At 49.0% G+C, this 23021-nt stretch overlaps 1 protein-coding gene across 9 annotated transcripts in view; it reads left to right on the top strand.

Annotated features, from left to right (window-relative positions):
• The window catches only part of TLE3 (TLE family member 3, transcriptional corepressor), a 44708-nt gene extending 31943 nt beyond the window's left edge, over positions 1–12765 (top strand). For 3 of the 9 annotated variants that reach the window (XM_081130653.1, XM_081130652.1, XM_081130648.1), the window contains 12 exons: positions 1954–2073; positions 2896–2946; positions 3552–3704; positions 4091–4232; positions 4757–4956; positions 5728–5804; positions 6569–6818; positions 7193–7440; positions 7895–8042; positions 8973–9123; positions 9989–10065; positions 10773–12765. In XM_081130653.1, the coding sequence (XP_080986779.1) occupies positions 1954–2073; positions 2896–2946; positions 3552–3704; positions 4091–4232; positions 4757–4956; positions 5728–5804; positions 6569–6818; positions 7193–7440; positions 7895–8042; positions 8973–9123; positions 9989–10065; positions 10773–10880 (1725 nt within the window). In that variant the 3' untranslated portion in view covers positions 10881–12765. The remainder of the gene's footprint in view (positions 1–1953; positions 2074–2895; positions 2947–3551; positions 3705–4090; positions 4233–4756; positions 4957–5727; positions 5805–6568; positions 6819–7192; positions 7441–7894; positions 8043–8972; positions 9124–9988; positions 10066–10772) is intronic. The other 6 variants (XM_081130649.1, XM_081130645.1, XM_081130651.1 and 3 more) reach the window with 3 other exon arrangements.
• Positions 12766–23021: the final 10256 nt, after the last annotated feature.

Below are 23021 nucleotides of genomic sequence, written 5' to 3'. Positions count from 1 at the left end.
GGCTGTGTCGGGGTAGGAGGGGGGACGGCTGGACGGGCTGGAAGCTGTCCCAGAGGGGTTAGTCTGGAGTCCAATTAGAGGTAGCTTCATTCATATTTCCTTGCCTAGCCGAAGCAATAAAAAATACTTAGTTTTTTGGCCGCCTGCCAGCCAGAGGCGGGCTGGATCGATGCCGCTAAATGCCTGACATGACTCTCCGGTAGCAGCAAGGGTTTTCAGCCTGACTGCATGAGAAGAAAGAGCTCGCTGTTCTCCGAGCTGTGCTCTGGGTCGCAAGGAGAAACACGAGCTGCCACACGCCCCCTCCTCCCTGCCCGCCTGTGAGGACTGGGCCTGGAAGCATTTCTGCTTAGCACAGGGTGGCCACCGTCAGAGGAAGAGAAATAAAATGACGGTGATTTTTCTGCCAGGCTTGCAGCAGCTAATTGAATTGCAGCCGTGTGCACATCGACGCCGCTCTCACACGGCTGTGAGGAAGGTTGAACTGCAGTTCCATTATAACCTCCATTTTTTTCTTCAAGGCTTGATAACTCTGCCATTTTAATTTGCTTCAGGCAGAAATTTGGCAGGGAAGGGATGCCCAGAAACCGGCTTAGCAAAGGAAATTAAGTTCTGCAGCTGGTTCCCTCACCATTTCCCCAAAAGCCTGTAATAACCCCCAGGAAAGTGGGGAGACAGAGGTGCAAGCTCATTCCACCTGCCTTTTGATACCCTCTTGTGAACAGACATCCCTCTGCATCCACACGTGTTCTTGTCACACACGTCTGCACTGCATGGAGATGTTGATGGCCTGGCCTTTCCCTTCCCTCCGGCTAGACTGGAAGCTCCTGGAGGGCAGGGCTGTGCCTGCTTCTTCCTCCATCCTGAGTACCCCACTCCCCCCACCCCAATGCATGGTGGGCACTCAGAATGGGTGCGTGGTGAGACAGTGAGGGAAGGTTAGGGATTGGCTCTTAAACCTGAGTAAACTGCACCAGCCCCCTGCGGGGTGGGGCATTGGTTCTGACTTTATCCTCTGGGTACAGAGGTTTGCTGTCAGGTGCCCCTCCCTACTTCCCAGCCTGGTGCTGACAGCCACATAGTACCATTCCTGGTCACTGACACCATGGTGAGCCCACGGTGAGCCCACGGGTCCTCCTCTGCAGGTGTGTCTTTCACCTTTGGGACAAATGGTTCCCAGGCTGCCTGTGAGGCTCTGCTGCCTCAGGTGTAAGCCCATCTTCGCTCTCCCCAGGCTCTGAGTTCCAAAGTGTTCTCATCCTTACTTGCATTATATTTGAAGGGAGAGCTCATTAGGTCCAGGCCTGGGGAACTTGGCTTTCCTTCATGTTACCTCCTGCTGGTGGGCCTTGGGCACACTTCCCGACCTCTTTCTCATTGTGACAGAGGAACAGGGAGGATTGCCACCTACCTTACTCCTTTTCTCATCTCGGAGGAAGACGATGTTGCATTTTCTGTCTCTTTATAATCCTGGTATTTCTCTAAAGTTGCACCTCCACTTAGAAAGCCTCTTGGCAGTTGCCATTGCTGTCGGGGTCAGCAGATGAAGTATTGTACGTGGTCCCAGTTTGTTGGCTCAGATCCATCTTTTAAGACTCTGCAAATTTTGCTTATTCCTTCTTGGAACAAATACGTGTGACGGGCACGAGATGGGGTGAAGGAGGCAGGTGTGACTGCTACCCTTATGGAGTGTGCAGTCCCATAGGCCAGAAGGCACAGGGCTCATTGCAAGGTTACTTAATAGTAGCGACTTTGCTACAAAAGAGAATTATGCTCCCAGAGCCTGTCTCAGGAAACCTAGTCTGTGGAGTCATGAAAGCTTTCCTGGAGAGGCACCGATACAGCCTCTACCTGTAGGACACAAAGGACACCTCCACGGACTTCCTGAGTTACCACACTTAGCTATGACTGTGTGCATGAAATGATCACACTGAATTTCCTTCCTGTTTCCAGAACAACTCCGTGTCACCCTCAGAAAGCCTGCGAGCCAGTGAGAAGCACCGGGGCTCTGCAGACTACAGCATGGAAGCCAAGAAGCGGAAGGCCGAGGAAAAGGACAGCCTGAGCCGATACGTATGTCTGAGAGCGTGGTGGGCACCGCTGGGGTTTGTGTTGAGCAGGCTGGGGTGTGGAAAACCACAGGACCTGAGTTGTGGGTGAGTCAGAAAGACATAGGTGGAGTCAAGGGCAGGAGAAGGGGTCCCACCAAGGATTGGTGGTGACCTAGGGAGGTGGAGCAGGAAGGAGTTGGGAGAACAGAGGGCACCTCCCACGGGCAGGCCAACAACCCCGGCCGCCATCATAGCCCTCCTGGAGCGCCTAGTCTGCTATAGGAAGCATCCCTTGTGCCCCGTCCCTGGACCCTACAGCTTGGTCATGGTTTCTGCTCTGCAGGCCGTACAGTGCGCAGAGGTGAGAGCTGTGATAGAAGGGTGCTGCTCTGTGGGACCTCGTGTGGGTCTTGTGCCAAGCCCTGTTCAGCCACTTGGCTGCTCTGTGATTTTGGACATGTTGCACAGCCGAAGCCTCAGCTGCATTTCTGGGCATTGTGGGTCATCTTTCCTCCCACACAGTGTGTGGAAATGGTGAAGTGAGACTAGTTCACTTCCTTGTAAATGATGGCAGATATAAACCCACCAGAAAGCAGTGTCTGGTTCCAGAGGGACAAGTTAAAGGGGCTTAGAAATATAATAGGCCAGGTTTCAGGCTGCCAATGGGTGTGGGGGTAGAGTGATCCCCAGTGTTGGGGGACTGGGCTAGGAAATAGTGAGGAGGAGGGCCGCCTTTGGTAGACCTCGAGGTTTGGCCTGGGTTCAGATCCTGGCTGGTGGAAGCAGGGTGGGATGGTCTGGTGGGGAGGGCGTGGCCTCTTATTGGCTTTTCTCTCCCTTGCAGGACAGTGATGGGGACAAGAGTGATGATCTAGTGGTGGATGTTTCCAATGAGGTAAGAAGGGCAGGTCCAGATTGCGGGGTGTCTCTCGGCTTGGGGGTTTGAGAGTGTTCCTCCCCTGGGTGGGTGGGAGCTCTTGTGTCTCAACTGCTGTGCTAACGTATTGGCAACCTGAGCAGGGTGATGAGGCTTCTGAAGTTGTGGCATCAGGCTGGTGGGGAGGAGCAGGGCAGGGCTTTGCTGTAGGGTGGCTGGGCATTCATGGGCACTGAGGGGTTACTAAGACAGGTTCCCACAGAGAGACCCCCAGAGATCCCAGAGTGGGGCCAGCACCCATTCCTCGTGTTCCTCCAGGTCAGTTATATTCTGCTCACCACCCTGGAGCCTGGAGGTAGGGGTTGTGAGCCCCTTGGGTCAGCCTCAGCAGGGAAAGTGGAGCTAGAACAGATCTACCGAAGGCTAAGAAGCCCAGCCACCAGATTTGAGTCCTGAACTGTGTGTGATTTTGGGTTGGTCAGACTAGATCATTAGAACTAGTTACCCCACTTTGGGATCCCCAGTCTCTGTCACCCATGCCCTTTCCCTTCACATTCCAGAGCAAGAAAGAATCTAGGCTGGTTGTTGCTTTGAGTACAGTTCTGCCTCACTTGTGTTTTTAGGACCCAGCAACACCCCGGGTCAGCCCAGCACACTCCCCTCCTGAAAATGGGCTGGACAAAGCCCGTGGCCTGAAAAAGGATGCCCCCACCAGCCCTGCCTCAGTGGCCTCTTCCAGCAGCACACCTTCCTCCAAGACCAAAGACCTTGGTCATGTATGTGGGGTCTGCCCTTGGTGCTGCAGAGGATGGGGGTGGAGGGAAAACGTTCTGGAAGAGACTGGAGCTAGAGTGGTACTGACTGGAGGGCAGAGGGATGGAGTAAAATGGACATGGGTTGGGGTTTGGTCCAGGTTCAAATGCTGGCTTTACTTCTTGGCCTGTCCTAGCTAGTTAATGTTTCTAAGCCTTGGTTGCTGCATCTACAGAGTGGGAACCGTCACCATGGTCTCTGCTAAACAAGGTTGGGCAAGAATTGAGTGGCTGTCGGGCAAAAGATTCAAAACTGTGGTGGGGGGCTGCCCCTATGCTTCATGTCATGACCAGCACTTGGGATAGAGAGCTTCATGGTTCCCCTTGGTCTCTGTGTCTTTCCTGTTCAGAATGACAAATCCTCCACTCCTGGGCTCAAGTCCAACACACCAACCCCGAGGAATGATGCTCCAACTCCAGGCACCAGCACGACCCCAGGGCTCCGGTCAATGCCAGGAAAACCTCCAGGCATGGACCCGATAGGTATAATGGGTAGGCACGACAGGGCTGGGACACCTGTGGTCGAGGGGAGGGCTGGAGCTGCACAGAGGGGCCAGAGCCCTGGGGAGTGTGTCGGAGCTGAGGCCCCCCCCAGGGTCTGCCTTTGGGGGACTTCACAGTCAGGTTTCAGGAGGAAACAGACTGGTGTTTCAACTCTGATGTTCAGATTTCCTGGGGCCACTGCTGGGCTAGGCATTTGCAAGGAGCTTCAGAGAGGTCAGGACACCCACGGTTTGTTCCTGCCTCTGTTCTGAGGCTCTGAACCGCCTTCTTTGGGCTTCTGTGACCTGCTCTATAAAAAAAGGTGGGCACATCTCTCAGCTTTAATCTTCTTAAGCTACAGAGATGGGGATCCCTGTTAGGGGGGTTTCTGAGAGGACTGCCTGCAGCAGGCAGCTTTAGAATGCTGGGAGGATTGCTGCTGTGGGGCCTGGCGGCCTGCTGTCTGTCTGGAAGGAGGGGTGGAGCCCATTCCCCTTGATTGCCACTTCCCACTGATGCCCTCCTCCTTGCAGCTTCGGCCCTGCGCACGCCCATCTCCATCACCAGCTCCTACGCAGCGCCCTTTGCGATGATGAGCCACCACGAGATGAATGGTTCCCTCACCAGCCCCAGTGCCTACGCCGGCCTCCACAACATCCCTCCCCAGATGAGTGCTGCCGCCGCGGCCGCCGCTGCCGCCTATGGCCGATCACCAATGGTGAGCTTTGGAGCTGTACGTAGACTTTTTGGCTCCTTTTTGGGGGACTGGCAAGGAGTGGGGAGCTGGTTAGGGGGCACTTCCTGTATACCGAAAAGGCCTCACAACAAGGCAGCTAGCTGCCTTTGGAGTGAAGTGCTCATTAGAAACAAGAAAACAACACACTTGGGGATCAGCAGACCCAGGCCCACCCCTGCTTGCCCATCAGTTGCCATGTTACCTCACGTGATGTAACCTCCCTGGCCGCCCCTTTCTGTCTGGAAGGTGGGGCAGATCCCTGTCTTTCCGGACTCCATGGGGATGGGATCCCAAAATGAGTCAGGTGACTTCTAGGGAGCAGGGGTTTGGCGAATGGGGCTATCTGTTAGTGTTTATGAGAAGTTTGGATTGCGTTGGTAGACAGAAGTGTCTTTTTTCAGGAGACAGTTTCTGTCTACCTCCTATACCTGGAGTCCTCTACATGGCAGGCCTGCTGGGACACTGGAGGGATGATAGTGGGGCGGAAGCCACTGCTTAGTGGAGCAGGGAGGGCGGGGGAGGTGGATACTGGTTCAGAGTTGAGAGGTCTGGACTGTCACCCCATCCCTGCGTTATCCTAGGCAAGGCACTTGGCCCTCCTGGGCCTGTGTTTCCTCTGAAACAGTGGGCTCTGCTCTGCTTGTCTTGTCTCCCAGGTTCTGAAGAAGCAGAACTATGCAGGCAGGACCCAGGAAGTAGAGGAGGAGGAGGCGGGGGATGGCATATAGTATCTTCCTCACTAAGGGCTTGCCTTGTCTTACCTTACAGGTTGGTTTTGACCCTCACCCCCCGATGCGGGCCACAGGCCTGCCCTCAAGCCTCGCCTCCATTCCTGGTGGAAAACCGTAAGCTCTGGCTGTACTTCCTGCATGCTTCTTGGGGAGGTCAGGGGAGAGCACAACCCCCCCATCCCCTGTGCTGGTGGACCTCCCTTGAGAAGGTGTCAGTCTGCCTTTTGGAGGTTCTTATAGGCCAGGCTGTAACCACAGGAAATGGCTGCCTGTCCATACTCCTGATCAGCCCAGGGTTCCCTCTAAAAGGGGAATTGAGAGAGGCTTGAGGGTATGGTCACTGGGTTCTGGGAAAAGGAATATGGCAGGTGTTAGGGCCTCCTAACCAAATGGCACTGTTGGCCTGGGGGCTCCTTTGGGTTCTACCTGTTTGAAACACCCCCAGTAGCCTGAAGCACCAGGCAGACCACAACGACTCACCTCCTGGCTCTGATGTATACTCTACAATTTATTTGGGCGTGTAAACAGAACCCCCCCACCTGGGGTGGCACTCTGCTGGGTCCTTTCCAGGGGCAATTGGTGTGTTAGGGATGTCATAGATAGGTGATGGGAGAGACCGTTCCAAGATACAGGTGGGGCTAGTGACCTGGTTTGGAGCAAGGATGTGTAAGCAGGAGCAAAAGTCAAGGCTGGAATATTAAGTAGTCCTCACCCTGGTGGAGCCTGGCGAAGAAAGTTGGGGTTACCAGGTTCCTTAAGATTTAGGGGGCAGCTGAAGGCAGAGAGGCCAATCGGGTGGCGCTGGTGGAAGAGGACAGGACATGGGGGAACTAGGAGATAACTGAGGATAGCAGAAGTGACAATTCTCCCCCTTTCAGAGCCTACTCTTTTCATGTGAGTGCTGATGGGCAGATGCAGCCTGTGCCCTTCCCTCACGACGCCCTGGCAGGCCCCGGCATCCCAAGGCACGCCCGGCAGATCAACACACTCAGCCACGGGGAGGTGGTATGTGCCGTGACCATCAGCAACCCCACGCGGCACGTCTATACAGGTGGCAAGGGTTGTGTGAAGATCTGGGACATCAGCCAGCCAGGCAGCAAGAGCCCTATCTCCCAGCTGGACTGCCTGGTGAGGATTCCAGGGCTGTGGGCACCTCTAGCTGGCATGGGAGAGCAGAGTAGCCTGGGCCAGGGAAAGAGCCCTGTCAACTTGGCCTGGCTCAGCCCTGTATTGGCTGGGTCTTTGGGCAAGCTGGCTAACCTCCCTCCCTCATTCCCAGTTTTACTGTCTAAGTATTAGAGATGATACCTCCTGGGGTCTGTAAAAAAATGCGTGAAAGATTGAATGGTTGTGAATGAGCAATGGAGATGACCTGGCAGCTTCCAGGAGCAAGAGCAAGATGTGTGTGGGGGTGGCAGGGTGCTTGGAGTTGCTGGATGTGACTCTCCTGGCCCCTGGGAAGGCAGGTGGGCAATGCTCAACAATGCCTTTTCTTCCTACAGAATAGGGACAACTATATCCGCTCCTGCAAGCTGCTCCCTGATGGGCGCACGCTCATCGTGGGCGGTGAGGCCAGCACACTCACCATCTGGGACCTGGCCTCACCCACACCTCGCATCAAGGCCGAGCTGACGTCCTCTGCCCCTGCCTGCTATGCCTTGGCCATCAGCCCTGATGCCAAAGTCTGCTTTTCCTGCTGCAGCGATGGAAACATTGCCGTGTGGGACCTGCACAACCAGACGCTCGTCAGGTGCTGCTGTGGGAGGGACCTTTGCAAGTCACCTAGCCCTGTGTCTCAGTACCCTCCTCAGAGTGAGACATGGTGCAGCAGCAGCAGGGCTGGCTCAGAGTTGGCTCTCAGTATACCTTGGCCATCCTTGTATGTCACATTACCATACAGCTTGTGTATGACCTCAGCCCCAGATGTGTGTGTGGGGTAAGGAGAGGGGTTAAGAATGCACATTGAAGAGATACAGCGTGTCCACCTAGGGAGGTTCCTTTGTTACGCACCTGCCCCTGGACATGACCCTTGAGTGGAAGTGGGAGAGGGGCTAGACCTGGCTCTACTGCACGCTCACTAAGAGACCATGGACACAATTGTGTACCCCCTTCTGGGCCTCAGTTTCCTCTTCTGCTCAGAGGCTGCCAGCTTGGTATTCAGTGGTGCCCTGGGCTCACCCCTCCTCCCTGCTTGGCTTTCATAGGCAGTTCCAGGGCCACACAGATGGGGCCAGCTGCATAGACATCTCCCACGATGGCACCAAGCTGTGGACTGGGGGACTGGACAACACCGTGCGCTCTTGGGACCTGCGGGAGGGCCGGCAGCTGCAACAGCATGACTTTACCTCCCAGGTGAGCAGCTGAGATCCCCTCCCCTCCCCTCCCCTCCCCTCCCCTCCCCTCCCCTCCCCTCCCCTCCCCTCCCCTCCCCTCCCCTCCCCTCCCCTCCCCTCCCCTGCCCTCCCCTCCCCTCCCCCTCCCCTCCCCTCCCCTCCCCTCCTCTCCCCTCCCCTCCCCTCCCCTCCTCCCCTCCCCTCCCCTCCCCTCCTCCCCTCCCCTCCCCTCCCCCCTCCCCTCCCCTCCCCTCCGAGCAGCATATTCCCTCCCAGAGCCCAGTGGGCTGGGTTAGGGGACAAAGGGGTCCTTACAGGTGGTCATTGCAAATGGATTTGACACCAACCTCAGCCATCTAAGAAGCAGCAATGAAATAGAATCCACAAGGCCTTGGAATTGGACACACTTGACCCAATTGCTTAGATTTAATTCCCAGCTCCCCCACTGTTGAGTACTTTTGCCTCAGTTTTCCCATTTCTGGGATGGGAATAAGAGTAGCTAGTCTGGTGTGAGCACCTGAAATGGTCCCTCTAAAAACCTTAGCCATTCTGTAAATGCTAGGTATTAGGGTTTTTTGTTGTTATTTTTATTACTCATTTTAATATTTTAGTCATACATATTTAATATTTCAGTGTTTTATTTGCTCACTTTTTTCTTAAGGAAAGGCGGAAGTCGCAGAGAGTAACTTTTTGAAAGCAAAAAATCTGTGCCACCTCTTGAGTTTGAATCCTAGCTCTCCTACTTGCTATCTAGAGTCAGCAACCTCTCTGAGCCTCAACTTCCTGACCTATAAAATGGGATTGAAAAGTGACATCTGGCACCCCTGAGCTATTGGGCTGAGGGAGAGGAAGGCTTGGCTTTGCAAAGGGTAGGTGGGGAGGTGATGGGAAGGAGTGGTAGGATCTGGAGGGTAGAGGAGACTGAGCTCATCTGCCCCCTCCTCTGCAGATCTTCTCGCTGGGTTACTGCCCCACTGGGGAGTGGCTGGCCGTGGGCATGGAAAGCAGCAATGTGGAGGTGCTGCACCACACCAAGCCGGACAAGTACCAGCTGCACCTGCACGAGAGCTGTGTGCTCTCCCTCAAGTTCGCCTACTGTGGTGAGCCCAGGGGAGCAGGGCCCCGGCAGCCTGGCCTGCCCTCTATGTACAGATGAGGGGCCCAAAGCTTACAGTAGGAGCAGAGCCCTGATGTGAGCCAGGCCTCCTGACCCCGACCTGTGTTCCCCCCATCCTTGTCCCTCAGATGCAGATACTGCCACAGGGTACTGAGCTCTCTTGATGCCAGGCCAGAGCCAGTTGCTGCTGGCCTGGGGCCAACGAACAGTGCTCCCAAGCCCTGCAGGCAGGTTCCTCTAGGCAATTCTTACGGGCAGTTAAAACTACAGGCTTTGATGGCTGAGAGCCCTGGATTTGAATGTCTGCTGCTCCACTGACTAGTTGTGCAGCCTGGGACACATCTCATCCTCTCTCCCATGGGTCTTCCTCTGTGGCCTGGGAATGGATGGCATGGCACCCACCACATGGCTTTGGGAAGCACAGAGTGTTAATGCTGGCAGTTCCCTGGCAGAATAAGGGTGTCCACTGACCTCTGTCCTCAGCTGGGTCTGCAGACTCAAGGCTTTGCCTTTTCCAGCACTTCCTGCTATCTTCCAACAGATGAGAAGGATCAGTTGACCTTTGTGGCTTTTAAAAAAAATGTTTTGGGGAAGTGTAATTGCTGTGATTAAGTGCAAACCCTACCTTTTCCCGCCAGCCCTGCCCACTCCTCCACCTTGATTGCAGAGAAAGGCATTCTCTGGGTGTCCATGTGTCTGTTATGTGTCTGCCCCTTGAAAGCAGAGAGTCGGCTAAGCACTGGTTAGCAGTTCACACTGCGTTTCCATGGCAGCCGCCACATCTGGGGTAGGTCTTACTTTAGAGGGCAGCAGGTCACAGCCTGACCCGCTTTGCCTCTCCCCTGCAGGCAAGTGGTTTGTGAGCACTGGGAAAGATAACCTTCTCAATGCTTGGAGGACACCGTACGGAGCCAGCATATTCCAGGTACCACCTGTTATCCAAGTGCCCCTCTCGGTTCTGCCCAGAGTCAGGGTCGGGCTGTGGTGATGGGGGTGGGGAAGGTGGGGGGCAAAGCAGTACCTGCCCTGGTTCTTCCAGCTCCTTCCCATCAGGGTCTCCAGAAGCAAGGACTTGGGCCCATCAGTATGGTACTCTCTCTGCTGCTAATGACATCTGACCCCTCAGGGTGAGGGCTTTTAGGCAGGGGCTCTTGTAGGATTTCTAGAGCCAAGAGGAGAGAAAACATGCTCTTGGCTCTGGCCTGTATGCCGAGCACTCAGAGGCAGTGAGGAGTGTAGCACACAGGGCAGCTCTTTTCAGAACAGTGTTACCTGATACTCAAGTAAGGTCGTATTTCATCTCAGCATTTCAGAGGTGGGGCAGGAGGAAAAGGTCCAGAAAGAGGTGGGAGAGGGAGGAGGCTTTTTCTGATTCTTCAAGATCTGTGGCCTGACATCCAAGAGCGCTGTGGGCCCTGCAGTGGGCTTCTTGTGGACAAGCCCGTGGAAGGGGCATCTCTAACTAAAAGCGCCTCCTGGGCTGTGTTTGAAGGCCATGCTGTGTGCACTTCAGGGTGGAGCCTGGGGGGGGGGGCAGGGAGTATATTTAATTCAGAGCACTGAAGTGATGCGGAGCGAAAGTGACTCCTGTCTTTTTTTCCTTCCTGCATCTTTCTGTCTCTCCTTCTCTAGTCTAAGGAATCCTCGTCTGTCTTGAGTTGTGACATTTCGGCGGATGACAAATATATTGTAACAGGCTCTGGTGACAAGAAGGCCACGGTTTATGAGGTCATCTACTAAACAAGGACTCTAACAGGGCTGTCAAACTCTGGGAGAAACAGACTCAACTGTGACAGGGAGATCCTGTGCAGGGCCCCGGCTGGCGAGGCCCTGGAGCAGCCAAGCGTTCCGGGCTGCGCTGTGGCAGGCTGGGAGGGCGCCGGCGTGTGCCGCCCCGGGGGCCCTCATTGATGTGTCTCACAGACTCCGATGGATTCCTCTCCTCTGCCCCTTCACCGGCCTGGCAGATGCTACTAATAGATTTATTTGGAGGCTCATGGCTCCAGTTCCCCACAGACACCCTCATAAATCTGTCTTCCCTTTTCTTTTGACCTGTCCCTTGCCCTGGGTCGGGGACACTGGAGTGGACCACATACCTGTGCCAGGGATGGGGACCTTATTTTCCCGCTTGTGCGGTGCACAAGATCTGTGAAAAATGTAAATAACAGACTCCTATCTCGGACTGGTCAGGGGGAGCTCCTGCTCACCAGAAATGCTAGCCCTGTATTTCGCCTGCTGTATTTGTAATCCACTCATGGTGGTGGTGTTCTGTGTTTTGTTTTTGTTTTTTTTAACACAAGTTCCTGCCTGGAAGGGAGTCAGGGAGGGGGAGGAATGGGGAGAGAAATCCTGGGGTGGAGAAAGGGAGCTGCAGCTGGTAATCAGACTGAACAATCGTACCCTTGGAATGAGTGTGCCTCCAGGTGGACCTGGGAATTGTCCGAGAAGGGTCAAGATGACACCACGCAGGCCGACAGACAGTGCTTCCGTTGGGGGCCAGCCTGGGCTGAGAGCAGCTGCAATGGTCAGGTTTTCCTCTGGCCTCCTGCGCTCTGTCTGCCTCTTGCCCTCTGTCACCCTCTCAGGGCTCTGACGCTTGCTCACTCACTCTCCCCGCCTTGCCTCCCTCTGTCTTTGGTGCATCTTTCTTTGGTGCATAGTCAGTCATGTTGAGAAATGGAGTTCGGAGGAACTCCCTCTCTAGCCCTTACTCTGTGGACAAAAACTAAAAAGGACAGAAAGTTAGAGGAAAGCATAGCAACTCAGCTCAGGGAGCTACCAGAGAAAAATAGCGATGATGAGGGTGCTTTTTTTTCTTCTTTTTTTTTTAAGAAAGAATTAGAAGTGATGTCCTTTTATAAAATGCCTTCTCTCCTTTCCTGCCTGTGATTCCCCCTGCCCCCAAGGGAAAGTGTATTTAATCTACAGGATTGAGTCTGAAAGGGTTATCCCTGCCCCGCAAGAGGGCTGCGGGGGCAGAGGACACTAGGAGGTGGGGGTAGGGGCACTGATATCCTGGCACACTGTGGTGACTTCTTGCAGCTTTCTTTTGAGCCCAAACACTTTACAAGTAGAATATTGTCTCCCAGGTACCACTTTTTGGTGCCAAAATGTTCTGAGGAGTTGGGATTCTTTTTCCCTTTTGGTCTTTCTTTCTTTTTTTCTTCTTTTAAGGAAAAGCTAAAGGCCATTTGAGTCCTGGTGGTAAGCTCTCCTTGGATGTAGCATATGGAAGATAATTTTTATACTGCATTTTTATGGCTTATTTTATAATGTATGATTCTGTCTGGTGAGAAGGAAGGAGGGGCTCCTGTGAAAAACCACCCATTTTCACTGATCTTGCTCCTGGGCCAGCATCACCCCTGACTTGATGTCCAGGCCACCGAGACTGGCCAGGTGCCCTGTACCTTTCTGAGGTTGGGGGAAAGGCTGGGGCAAAGGCTGGCTAGGGTCTTGCGCCCCCCCCCCCCCCCCCCCAGTCTCAGATGTTCATCTGTCACTGTTGTTAAGGCTGTAGCCACAAGGGAGGGTGAGGGTAGAAGTTGATTCCTGAAGAAAAAAAAAAAAATGAAAAGTCATTGTAATGAGCTGTTTTTATATTTTTAAAAGTTACTATTTAAAGGTTGGCTTGATTGTTGTGTTTTAATTGCTCCCCTCCCCCTCCATGAACACCTCCATTTTGTCAGAAGAGAGCCTTTGTCATCCGTATACATGAGCCCTTTTCATTTCAAAGTCCTGGACTGGATGGTAAGTGGGAGTGTTTTCATCCTACATCACCGCGCCTTGCCAGCCTAAGCCCCAGGGAGTGGCGGTGGGAGCCGATTTCCCCCAGGCAGGTGGCAGGACAGAATTCCTGGGGGAAGGCTACAGTGAGTTACACCCAAGTCTTATACAGCTCCCCAGGCAAAGTGGAAAAAATGTGAACTACAAGTGAAATTGCAAAGTGTCCGTCAACGTCTGGCTCTGAAAACCTGGATCTTTTTTTTTAAAGCTTAACAAATTTAAATGTTTTGGGGAGGGTGGGGGGAACCTTCAATCCCTAGGTCACCAAGGTGTGTTTTGAAGGCTTAGGAGGGTTTTGCAGAAGTGGTAAGACAGGAGTGCTGGTCAGTGTCCCCAGGGATGCAGGGCAGGTTTGGGTGATTCCCATGCTCTTGGATTTCATGCCCCTATCAGAGAAGGTTCCCAGAACTGTGGACTAAAGGTTTTCAACTGCTTATTCTGTCAGTCATACATCAGCACAAACAATTGCCTGCTGTCATTTCATACAAGAATGAAAATTTTTTTAAAGGGAGTGAAAATTCTAATTCTTAATTCTAAGCCTAGAAAGGACAGCTGGACTGCACTTGGTCATTCAGCTGGAGAGAGGATGTCCCTTGGGCTTTTGGAGAAGCTCGGCTGCAACTCAGCTTACAGCGCTATTGATTGACATTTTAATAAAACGGCACCTCTTTGGGCCACACTTCTTGTTTGTCTAAGTCCACATATTGCAGCAGAGGGCCATATGGCAGGCTCTAGCCTGAAAATTCTGTGTATACCCAGGACTTGCCTGACAGTTGCCCACTGGTGCCAAGATAGGGTTGGAGCTTGCGGGCCCCAGTGGGTGAAAGAGGAAAATCTCTATCAGCCAATGCTTGTCCTACTGAGAGTGAAGGCCAATTTTATTCCCATTTCTCAGAAGACAAGGTGTTCTCTGAAAGGCCCTTCTACCAAGATTTCCTGGGCACAGTCTGGGACGGGGAGATGACCGGGATTCAGTCTCTGCCATAGAAGCTCAGTTGAGGGTGGGGAGAGAGACCACAGCCCCTGTATTTGACTTGTGCAAGTGGTGTTGGGGACATCCTTCAGCTTCCTGCTGGTGCCTCGCCTCGGGCCTGTTCTCACTGCCATTGTCATAGGAGCTCCCCAGGCCTTCACCCTGATTCTCAGGCTGCCTCCTGGCTGCCTTGTTCCACGCACCACTCCCTCCTGTGCTTTCCATTCAGCTTGTTAGAGACCCAGAATCTCAGTCCTGCAGAATCAGATCTGCATTTTAAGGATCCTTGATTCCTCCACACTAAGCCTATGGGGAGGGGCCCACTCATGGTAAACTATCCAGTGCAATCCTTAATCCCCCTACCCCTAGGTCCCCCCATCCCATATGGCCAAAGGCCTTGGTTCCATTTGTCTAGCCTTTTTAAGTTACCCCCTAACAATTCTTTCTCTTTCATGCAAAACCCAGGCTCATATAATCAGTATTTGCACCACACCTGTTTGCTTGTCTGTCTGTCTCGCTAGGCTAGTTTCCCTGGAGGGCAGCACCCAGGACTTTATGGGCTCTGGGCAGTCCTAGTGAACCATGAGTTTCTACTAGTCTGAGATATCCTTCTAGTTCTCAGGTGAGTGGGGCATCCAGATGCTCCTAACTGAAGCCCGGAGAAAGGAAATGCCTGCAGTTCTTTGTGCTCTCTTGTGCTGCCTTCCTCCAAGCAAGGAGATCTGATGAAACAAATGTAGAGGGTATAGGCGTCAGAAGGCAGCTTTCATGGTTTTAGTTCACGTCAGAATATGTGTATAAATGTCCAGGTCAGTCCTCGCAACAGCTGACCAGGCCATCTCTGCTGACTTGTCATTGCCCATCCATCCTGGTTGCCCTCCCTAGTCAGCCCCAACCCCAGCACAGGCAGTGACTCTCCTAACTTATAGGGTCTATGGGAAAGTGTGGAGGTACAGAGCTGTGGATGCTGGTAGAACGGTCTTTAGTGAGAATGCTAAATGTTAGGGACTGGCCATCCAATATCCCATGATGATGGAGTGTAAATTTTTTTCAAGGGTATATTTGAAACCACTATTATTTAATATAAAGCACAGCTAGCAAATGCAATCAACTTTTTATTTGCATGGTCAGACACCATTTGATTTTTGTGTGTGTGTGTGAAATATAAAATGTACTCTATTCTGGTACCCATGAAGTATTTTTAAACATTACACCAAAATTGGGCCTTTTAGATTTGAAGAGATATCTATATTGAGCCCCTAACTTTATAATGGGATGATTAGGCCCAGAAAGAGCAGGTGACTTACCATAAGTCACATAGCCTGAGCTGAGATTACAAATCATACTCTGGAGTGGGGCAGGGTAGGAGGGAGCTGCCCAGTGGACAGGGCTGCATGGTGTTTGGAGGATTAGAATCCAGGGGATGAGGCCGCCTGCCCCTTCTCCAACAGCACTGGTGAAGTTCTTCATGGAAAGGAGATGCCAAAAAAAGTCATGGAAACCAGCCTCGTGCTTCCAGAATATCCTAGAACTCACCCACCCATCTTGCCCATGCACCCATCCATCCATCCATCCACACATCCATCACCCATCTGTGCGACTACCCATCTATCTAGCCGTCCTACCCACCTGACATCTAAGAAGTGAAAATCTAATGTGCCTGCCTTGGGCCTGGCTGCTGGAAGGCAAAGATCAATGAGACACAATGCCTGCCCTCACAGAGCTCTCACCAGCAGGGAGGGACAGTCACACCAACTGGCAGTTACCACTCCATAAGGCATGTAATGGCATAAACCACATGATGTCCCAGCACATAGCTGAGACATTAGCTGGGGCAGGGAGAGTGAGCGAGGGTTTCTGGAAGGTGTGAGCTAAACAGACCTGAAGAAGGAAGAGCTGCTGAGCCAAAGGGAGATGGGGGAAAGTGTTCTGGGCAGAAGGAAAGGCATGTGCTTACACCTTGGTAAGAAAAAAGAACCCTCCCTGTACTACTCTCCTGCCCCTCCCCTGTGTGGTTCTCACTCCTTCCCTGTTCTAGCTCCAGTCCAGCTTGCTCAAGTCCCAGTTCCTGGTGCCTTTCCCTGGCCAGTCTCCTCCAGTGCAGGAGCCAGGCTAGGATTCTGCACTGAACAGGATAGTGAAACTCAGGAGGGGGGACCTGGGCAGAGACCAGGGCTCTAGCCAGAGCCAGGAGAGGCATGAAGATGGGAGGAGATGGAGGGGGTGGGCTGCAATTCAGGGGCCGAGAGAATGCTTGTGATGACCTCTCAGGCCTCTAAGTCCCCGGCACTATTGATGTTCAAAAACCTGGGGATCTATGCACTGGTTTGTTGTACACGGTCAGTCCCATCTTGGTGGTACACCCATCCAAGCTCCAGTCCACTCAAGCAGCACCTTCATACACTGCACACCTGCCCTCATCACTGCTTGGAGCTCCTCATTGGCCCTCTGCACAGCAGTATCTACACTCCTTAGCTTGTCCCCAGGCCCGAGCCCTGCACCTCTAGAGTAGGTCCTCACCTCTTCTTGCTTCACTGCGCACACCAGTCCACACACCAATGCCCTAAAAAAACCACCTCTCTTTTAGGTTTCAGCCAGGAATGCCCTGCATCCTTCTTTGAACCCCTGCTCATACTTAAGGATTTACCTTCAGGGTCACTGCTTCTGGGAAGCCGTCTCTGCCCCAGTCCCCAGCTGCTCTAGTCTGAGTTGGGTGTGTGTCCTTTGTGCTCACAGAGCACAGCTCTCCTTGGCCAGCTCTCTACAGCACAAACTAAACATGGTGAATTGTGACTATTTAATTACATCATCCTTTCATCTGATGCCCACTTAACTCTCCCACCAGATAGGGAGCTCCAAGAACAGGGACTGTGTCTTATATCTCCAGGACTTAGCACACAGTAGGTGGTGTTAGTTGAATGGATCAGTGAGTGTGTGATGAAGATAATAGGTAATATTAATAGAGTGCTTTGTATGTGTCAGTGCTTCATAAACATTGTCTAATTCCATACTCAACTGTCCTATGAGGTCAATGCTATTATGCTCATTTTATAGATGAGGGAACTGAAGCTCAACTAGCCCAAGGTCATACAGTTTATAGCGTTTGTATGACATTGCTGCTGGCATGTTGGCTGGCTGGCTGGCTAAATGAATGGTGGACTGGATGATCATTAGGACTGGCTCAGAAGTTTGGAAAGAACTGACTCCACAGGTGGAGGAGATCAGTGATCTTGAGATGAAGAGCATAGGAGGGAAAGTCAAGGGACAGGAGTGCATCCTGATCAGCTCAGGCCTTCTTCATGTCCATTAGGGAACCTCTGTCATTGCCCAGACAACTTCACCGTGTACACACCCCGACCCTGAGTGAACCTCCTAGGCAGATGGCAGGGCACAGCTGATGGCTCAGGAGTGGGCCCTTGGGACATCCTGGACTGCTGAGGTCAGATGAAAGAGTGGGATGGGGATGTGGCCTATCTCCTGGATATCACCAATGAGAGCTGCCCTGTGCAAGTGTTTGCTGACAATAGGTTACAAAACTTGAAAAAAGCAGGTCTGGAATCTCCAATTCCCTTTAACCATGTGGACAGACAGACATGTTGAACAAAACAAACAATTTTCCTAGTCTACCCTGAAATAAAGAGAATCTAATGTCATAAATAAAAGACTTTAAAGGCAGAGTGAGGAACTCCCAAGCTCAGAACAATATTGAAGACTACATAAAGCAAAGCTTGACAGAATTACAAGGAGGGATGGGAGGTTTTAACATACCACTAACAGAAATTGATAGATTGAACTAAAAGAAATTTAAAAGGATGTAGAAGACATAGAATCCTACAACCAACTATTGAAGAGCACAAATTATTTTCCAGCAAACCTGGAAGACTTAGTTTATACAAATCAAATGAAGCAGGTAAGGCACTTTACAAAATTTAATACTCATTCGTGACTTTTCTTAAAGTACCAAACTAGGAATAAAAGAAAACTGTCCGACAATGGGTAGCTAAACCAGACTATGGGCCTAGTAATAGATCAAGGTTAAATTTTAGAAGCACTGTTTTAAAGTCAGCAAAAAAACAAGAATACTTATTACTGCTTCTATTTAACATAGTGCTAGAGGCTCTAGCCAGCGCAATAGAACAAAGTAAAAGAATAAACTGTACAGTGATTAAAATGAAAGAAAGTTGAGCTCTGGCCAGTGTTTCTCAGTGGTTAGAGCATAGGCCCATGCACCAAAATGTCATGGGTTCAATTCCCAGTCATGGGCACGTACCTGGGTTGCAGGTTTAATCCCTGGCCCCAGTTGTGCAGCATGCGGGAGACAACTAATTGATGTGTCCCTCTCACATCAATGTTCCTCTCTCTCTCTCTGTGTGTCTCTCTGTTCCACTCTTCTAAAAAAAAAAAAAAAAAAAAATCAATGGAAAAAGTATCCTTGAAAATAAATAAAATGAAAGAAAGTTGTAAACAAAAGTTTAGTTGCTGGATTTAAGATCAACATTTATTAATCAAAAGCACTCCTATTCATGAGCAATAAGCAATTAGAAAATGTAATATAAAGAAATAAAATGCATTTACAATAGCAACAAGAATTACCTATGAATAAATCTAAGTAAACCTACACACAAACTTTGTGGAGAAAAAGATAAAATTTTATTGAAGGAAATAATTTTTAGAAGACCTATATAGATCATAAGCTATACTATATTCATTGATAAGAAAATTCAATTTCATTTTAAAAACTGTCTTTTCCACCAGTCTAAATTATAATGTTAGGCAAAATCCAAATAGGATGTTTTCTATGTAATTTGATAAGCTAGTACCTAAATTCATCTGAAGAGTAAAGGACCAAGAAGAGCAAATATAACTTTGAAGAAGAATAAGAAAGGAGGACTTTCCTCTAGTTACCAAGATGTAGTGCAAAGCCACAGTCACCAGGAAAGTGCTCTTGGTACATGTACAGACAGAAAGACCAATGGGACAGAATGGAATCCATACACAGACCTCTAGAGAGAGGAGAATCTGACTGTGAGCTAGATGGCATCTTGTGTCAGTGAAGAAAAGCATTGTTCAGCAAATAATTTTGGACAATGGGCCATCTTTAGGAGGGGGGTGGGGCGGCGCAGGGAATGAATCTCTACCTCACACATTACACAAAAATAAATTCTAGTAGAATTAAAGTCTTTAAACTTTCAGAATAAAATATTGGAGAGAATAATCTTAGTAGTCTGAGGAGGGAAACAGTTATTGAACGCAACACAAAACAAAAGCTTTAATTAAAAAATTAAAAGAGATCAACTGGACTACATTAAAATTGGAAACACCTGTACAGCTAGAGATGCCATAAAGCTACACAACGTGGAACCTATGAATGCAGTACCTGCTACTGACAAACAGTGGTATCTGGAATATGTGATGAATTCTTCCAAATCAGTATGTGAAAGCAAACAACCCAGGAAAAATGGGTAGAGGACAGAAGCAGGTGACTCACAGGAGAAGAATGGCCAGTAAACATGTAAAAAATGCCACACCTCACTAGTTACCAGGGAAATGCAAATTAAAAACCAAGTGAGATAGTACAACTTGTTCCCATTGGATTGGCAAATTTTTTAGTTTAAGAAAATGAAGCTTCCGTGAGGGCTGGGCATGACTAGTATGTCAAACACTGCTTTGTGGGGGCATAACTGAGTCACCCACTTTGTGGAGCATTTGCTGATAGTCAAGTGGAAGCAACACATCCCTATGGCCTGATGACTACTTCCAGGTACATACACTAGAGAAACTCTTACACAAGCACACAGAGATGTACATGGAGATTCTCATTGCCCCATTGTTTGAAGTAGCAAAAATAACTGGAAATAGCCTGTCTATTATGGGGGAATGGGTAAAGAAAAATCTATGCATTTTCATATAATGAAATTGCATATAGGCATTAAAATGCATGAGCTAGATCTTAACTTATCAACTTGGATACATCTCAGAAACACAATGTTATGTGAAAAGAGCAAGTTGCAAAAGGAAATACATGATACGATACTATTTATGTAAAATGTAAATCCAAATTCACATTAAAGTTATAAATTTGAGGATATGTGTATGTGTATGTATGTATGTATATATATAAACATGAATGGAAAGACACAGCACTTGACTAGGATAATGGCTATCTGTGGGGAGGAAAGGACTGGAAACAAGGCTCGGGTGAGAGTTCAGGTGTACCTATCACATTGTATTACCTTTATATTTAAAGATAATATTAAAATGTTCACAGTTTTAAAAACCTGTGTGGTGGCTTTAGTAGTGTCATATTATTGTCTGTTCTTTTCTGCATGTTTGATATATTTCATAATTGAAGATTAAATAGAGAAAAAGTCACAAAAATCAGGACTTGATAAGAAATCATCCCTACCATAGTTTCTGGTGATTTAAAGGAGAGTTTGGGGCATGGCAGGGGACAGGGCTGGGGTTGGGGGGTGGTACACATGTGCAATGGCACAGGAGCAAAGCCCCCAGCTCACTGCGTCATCTTAACTAAGTCACTGGACCTGTCTAGTCCTCTATCTTCTCATCTGTGGAGTGATGCTTGAAGGCTGGATGAGCAATTTTTGTGTAGTCTCCAGCCTAGATATTTTGTGATTCTAAAGATTTCGTAGGTGTGCAGGGGCCACTTTCAGTCAGAGACAACAAGGATTAAATTTGTTTAGCTTTTCATTATAAAACATGCTAAATAGATACCAAGCAGAGAGAACATTATAATGAATCTCCATGTGCCTATCAGCCAGCTTCAACATTTAGCAACTCGGCTAATCTTGTTTTACTTTCACTGGCCTATTTCTACCCAGCCACCATCAATGGAGTAGTATGCAGCAAATCCCAGACATCTCATCATTTAATTAGTAAGTATTTCAATATTTCCAACAGGTAAAATCTATTTTAAAAATATACAGCAAAGAAAATATAGCCAATAATATTGTAATAACTATGTATAGTGTCAGATGGATATGAGACTTATGGGGTGATCACTTTGTAAGGGATATAAATGTCTAATCACTATGTTGTACACCTGAAACCAATATAATATTGTATGTCAACTGTAATTAAAAAAATAAATTAAAAAATATAACCATAATACTACTAACCCACCTAAAAAATTAACAACAATCTCCAATGTCATCAAATACCCAATCTGTATTTCAACTTCCTTAATTGTCTCATAGTATTTTTTAAAATGTGTTTATTTAAATTAGAATCCAAATAAGGTTCACACAAATCAACTATAACTGATCTATCTTTTAGATTCCTCCTTCTCTCTCTCTCTCTCTCTCTCTCACACACACACACACACACACATTTAATTCTTGAAGAAACAAAATTATTTGTCCTTAGAGCTTCTCACAGTCTGAATTTTGCTAATTGCTAAATTGTGGTTAGATCCTGGAGCTTGATTAGTTGTGGGAAGAGAGGAGGCAAGAATCCTTCACTGACCCATCAGAAAACACATACTACCCAGATGTTTCTCCTCATGTATGTTAGCAGCACTGATGATTACTGTCTAGATTCATAAATTGATCAGGGGCTACAAAATGGTGATATTTTAATCAATTACTCCTTCATCTATTTGCTTGAATACTGCTATAAAGAGAAACTGCCCCTCATCAACCATTTGGTTACCTTGAAGTTTAGTTTAAATGCAGAATAAATGCGTTATTCATTTGCTTCTTTTGCTAGTTTTCAGAGTAATAAGTTAGTTTCTTAGTACCCTCAAAAGCTGACTAATTTTTTTTAAAAAAATTTTTATATGTTTTTATTGATTTTCGGAGAGAGGAAGGGAGGGGGAGAGAGAGAACTAGAAACACTAATGATGAAAGTCATTGACCAGCTGCCTCCTGCACGCCCCCGGCTGGGGACTGAGCCCGAAACCCGGGCATGTGCCCTGACCGGGAATCGAGCCATGACCTCCTGAATCAGACTGATGCTCAACCGCTGAGTCACACCAGCAGGGCTGACTAATTTTTAAGTATTATTTTGAACATGTGGATTTAAACTATGTGCTATGTTTCAGTCAAGAGAAGTTATTGTTATTACTTTTCAAGTCGTCCTACTTTAGGAGACCTCTTGAAGCTGCCTCCTGAGTCTTTTTCACACGACTCTGGTAGCCTTTTATAGCGTCGTTGCCTTGTGATATAAGACAATGTTCTGGCTCACCTTGTACATTTTCTATCCTAGATCTGGAATCAGTCACTTCTCTAAGGAGTCCTAGTTCCTTTTAGTGGAAAGTGGTATTTAGAGACCACACTCTGGATGGAGGCTAGGGGTGCTTGATGCTAATGGACTGGTCAATGTTTTTAGATCCTTTTAGTAGCAGAGCTAAGAAATGTGTGTGTGTGTGTGTCTGTATGTTTATATGTTTGTTAAAGATAAAACACATAATGAGATCTATTGACATTTCTAGTTCAAATTCAGGGTTGCAGGTTTCTACTTAACCTCATTGATCTTCTATTTTAATTTTTTTTCCAAAGGAAATTAAATTCTGAGTGGTTTACATCTACGCGATGGTGAAGTTAAAATCCTTCCCTAGTTGTTATCCATTACTGCTTGCCTCGTTCTCCAGCTTAACTGAACTTCATGAAGGCAGAGATCAAGTTTGGTTCACTCTGTATTCCAGATTCCTAACAGAGTACCTGACACTTGATAGGTGCTTAGTAAATAGTTATTGAATACCTGAAAGAATGATGTTTTCAATGAAAAGTTTCCTCTTCTTAGAGAAGTAGAGTGAATGGAATCTAAAAGCTAGCCATCCACTCACCCACCCACCTATTAATTCAGTAGATTCAGACAGAAGTTACCCAGTGTTGGAGACCAGGAACATGGCATAGAGAGATGAATGGTCAATGCCCTCAAACAATGCATTCATTAATAAGGAAAACAAACTTGAAGAGTTAGAACAATTGTAAAACAATGTTATTAATAAAGAGTGGTCTGGCCCTGGTGGTGTGGCTCAGCTGGTTGGAGCATCAGCCCATGCACTGGAAGGTCACAGGGTCAATTCCCTGTCAGGGCACATAGCTAGGTTTCAGGTTAAATCCCTGGTCAGGGTGCATGCGGGAGGCAACAGATCAATGTGTGTC

This window comes from Miniopterus schreibersii (assembly GCF_964146895.1).
Source record: "Miniopterus schreibersii genome assembly, chromosome: 1".
In the NCBI taxonomy this organism is placed as follows: Eukaryota; Metazoa; Chordata; class Mammalia; order Chiroptera; family Miniopteridae; genus Miniopterus; species Miniopterus schreibersii.
The sequence above is the reverse complement of the archived record's forward strand: the minus strand, read 5'-3'. Positions and strand labels throughout refer to the sequence as shown.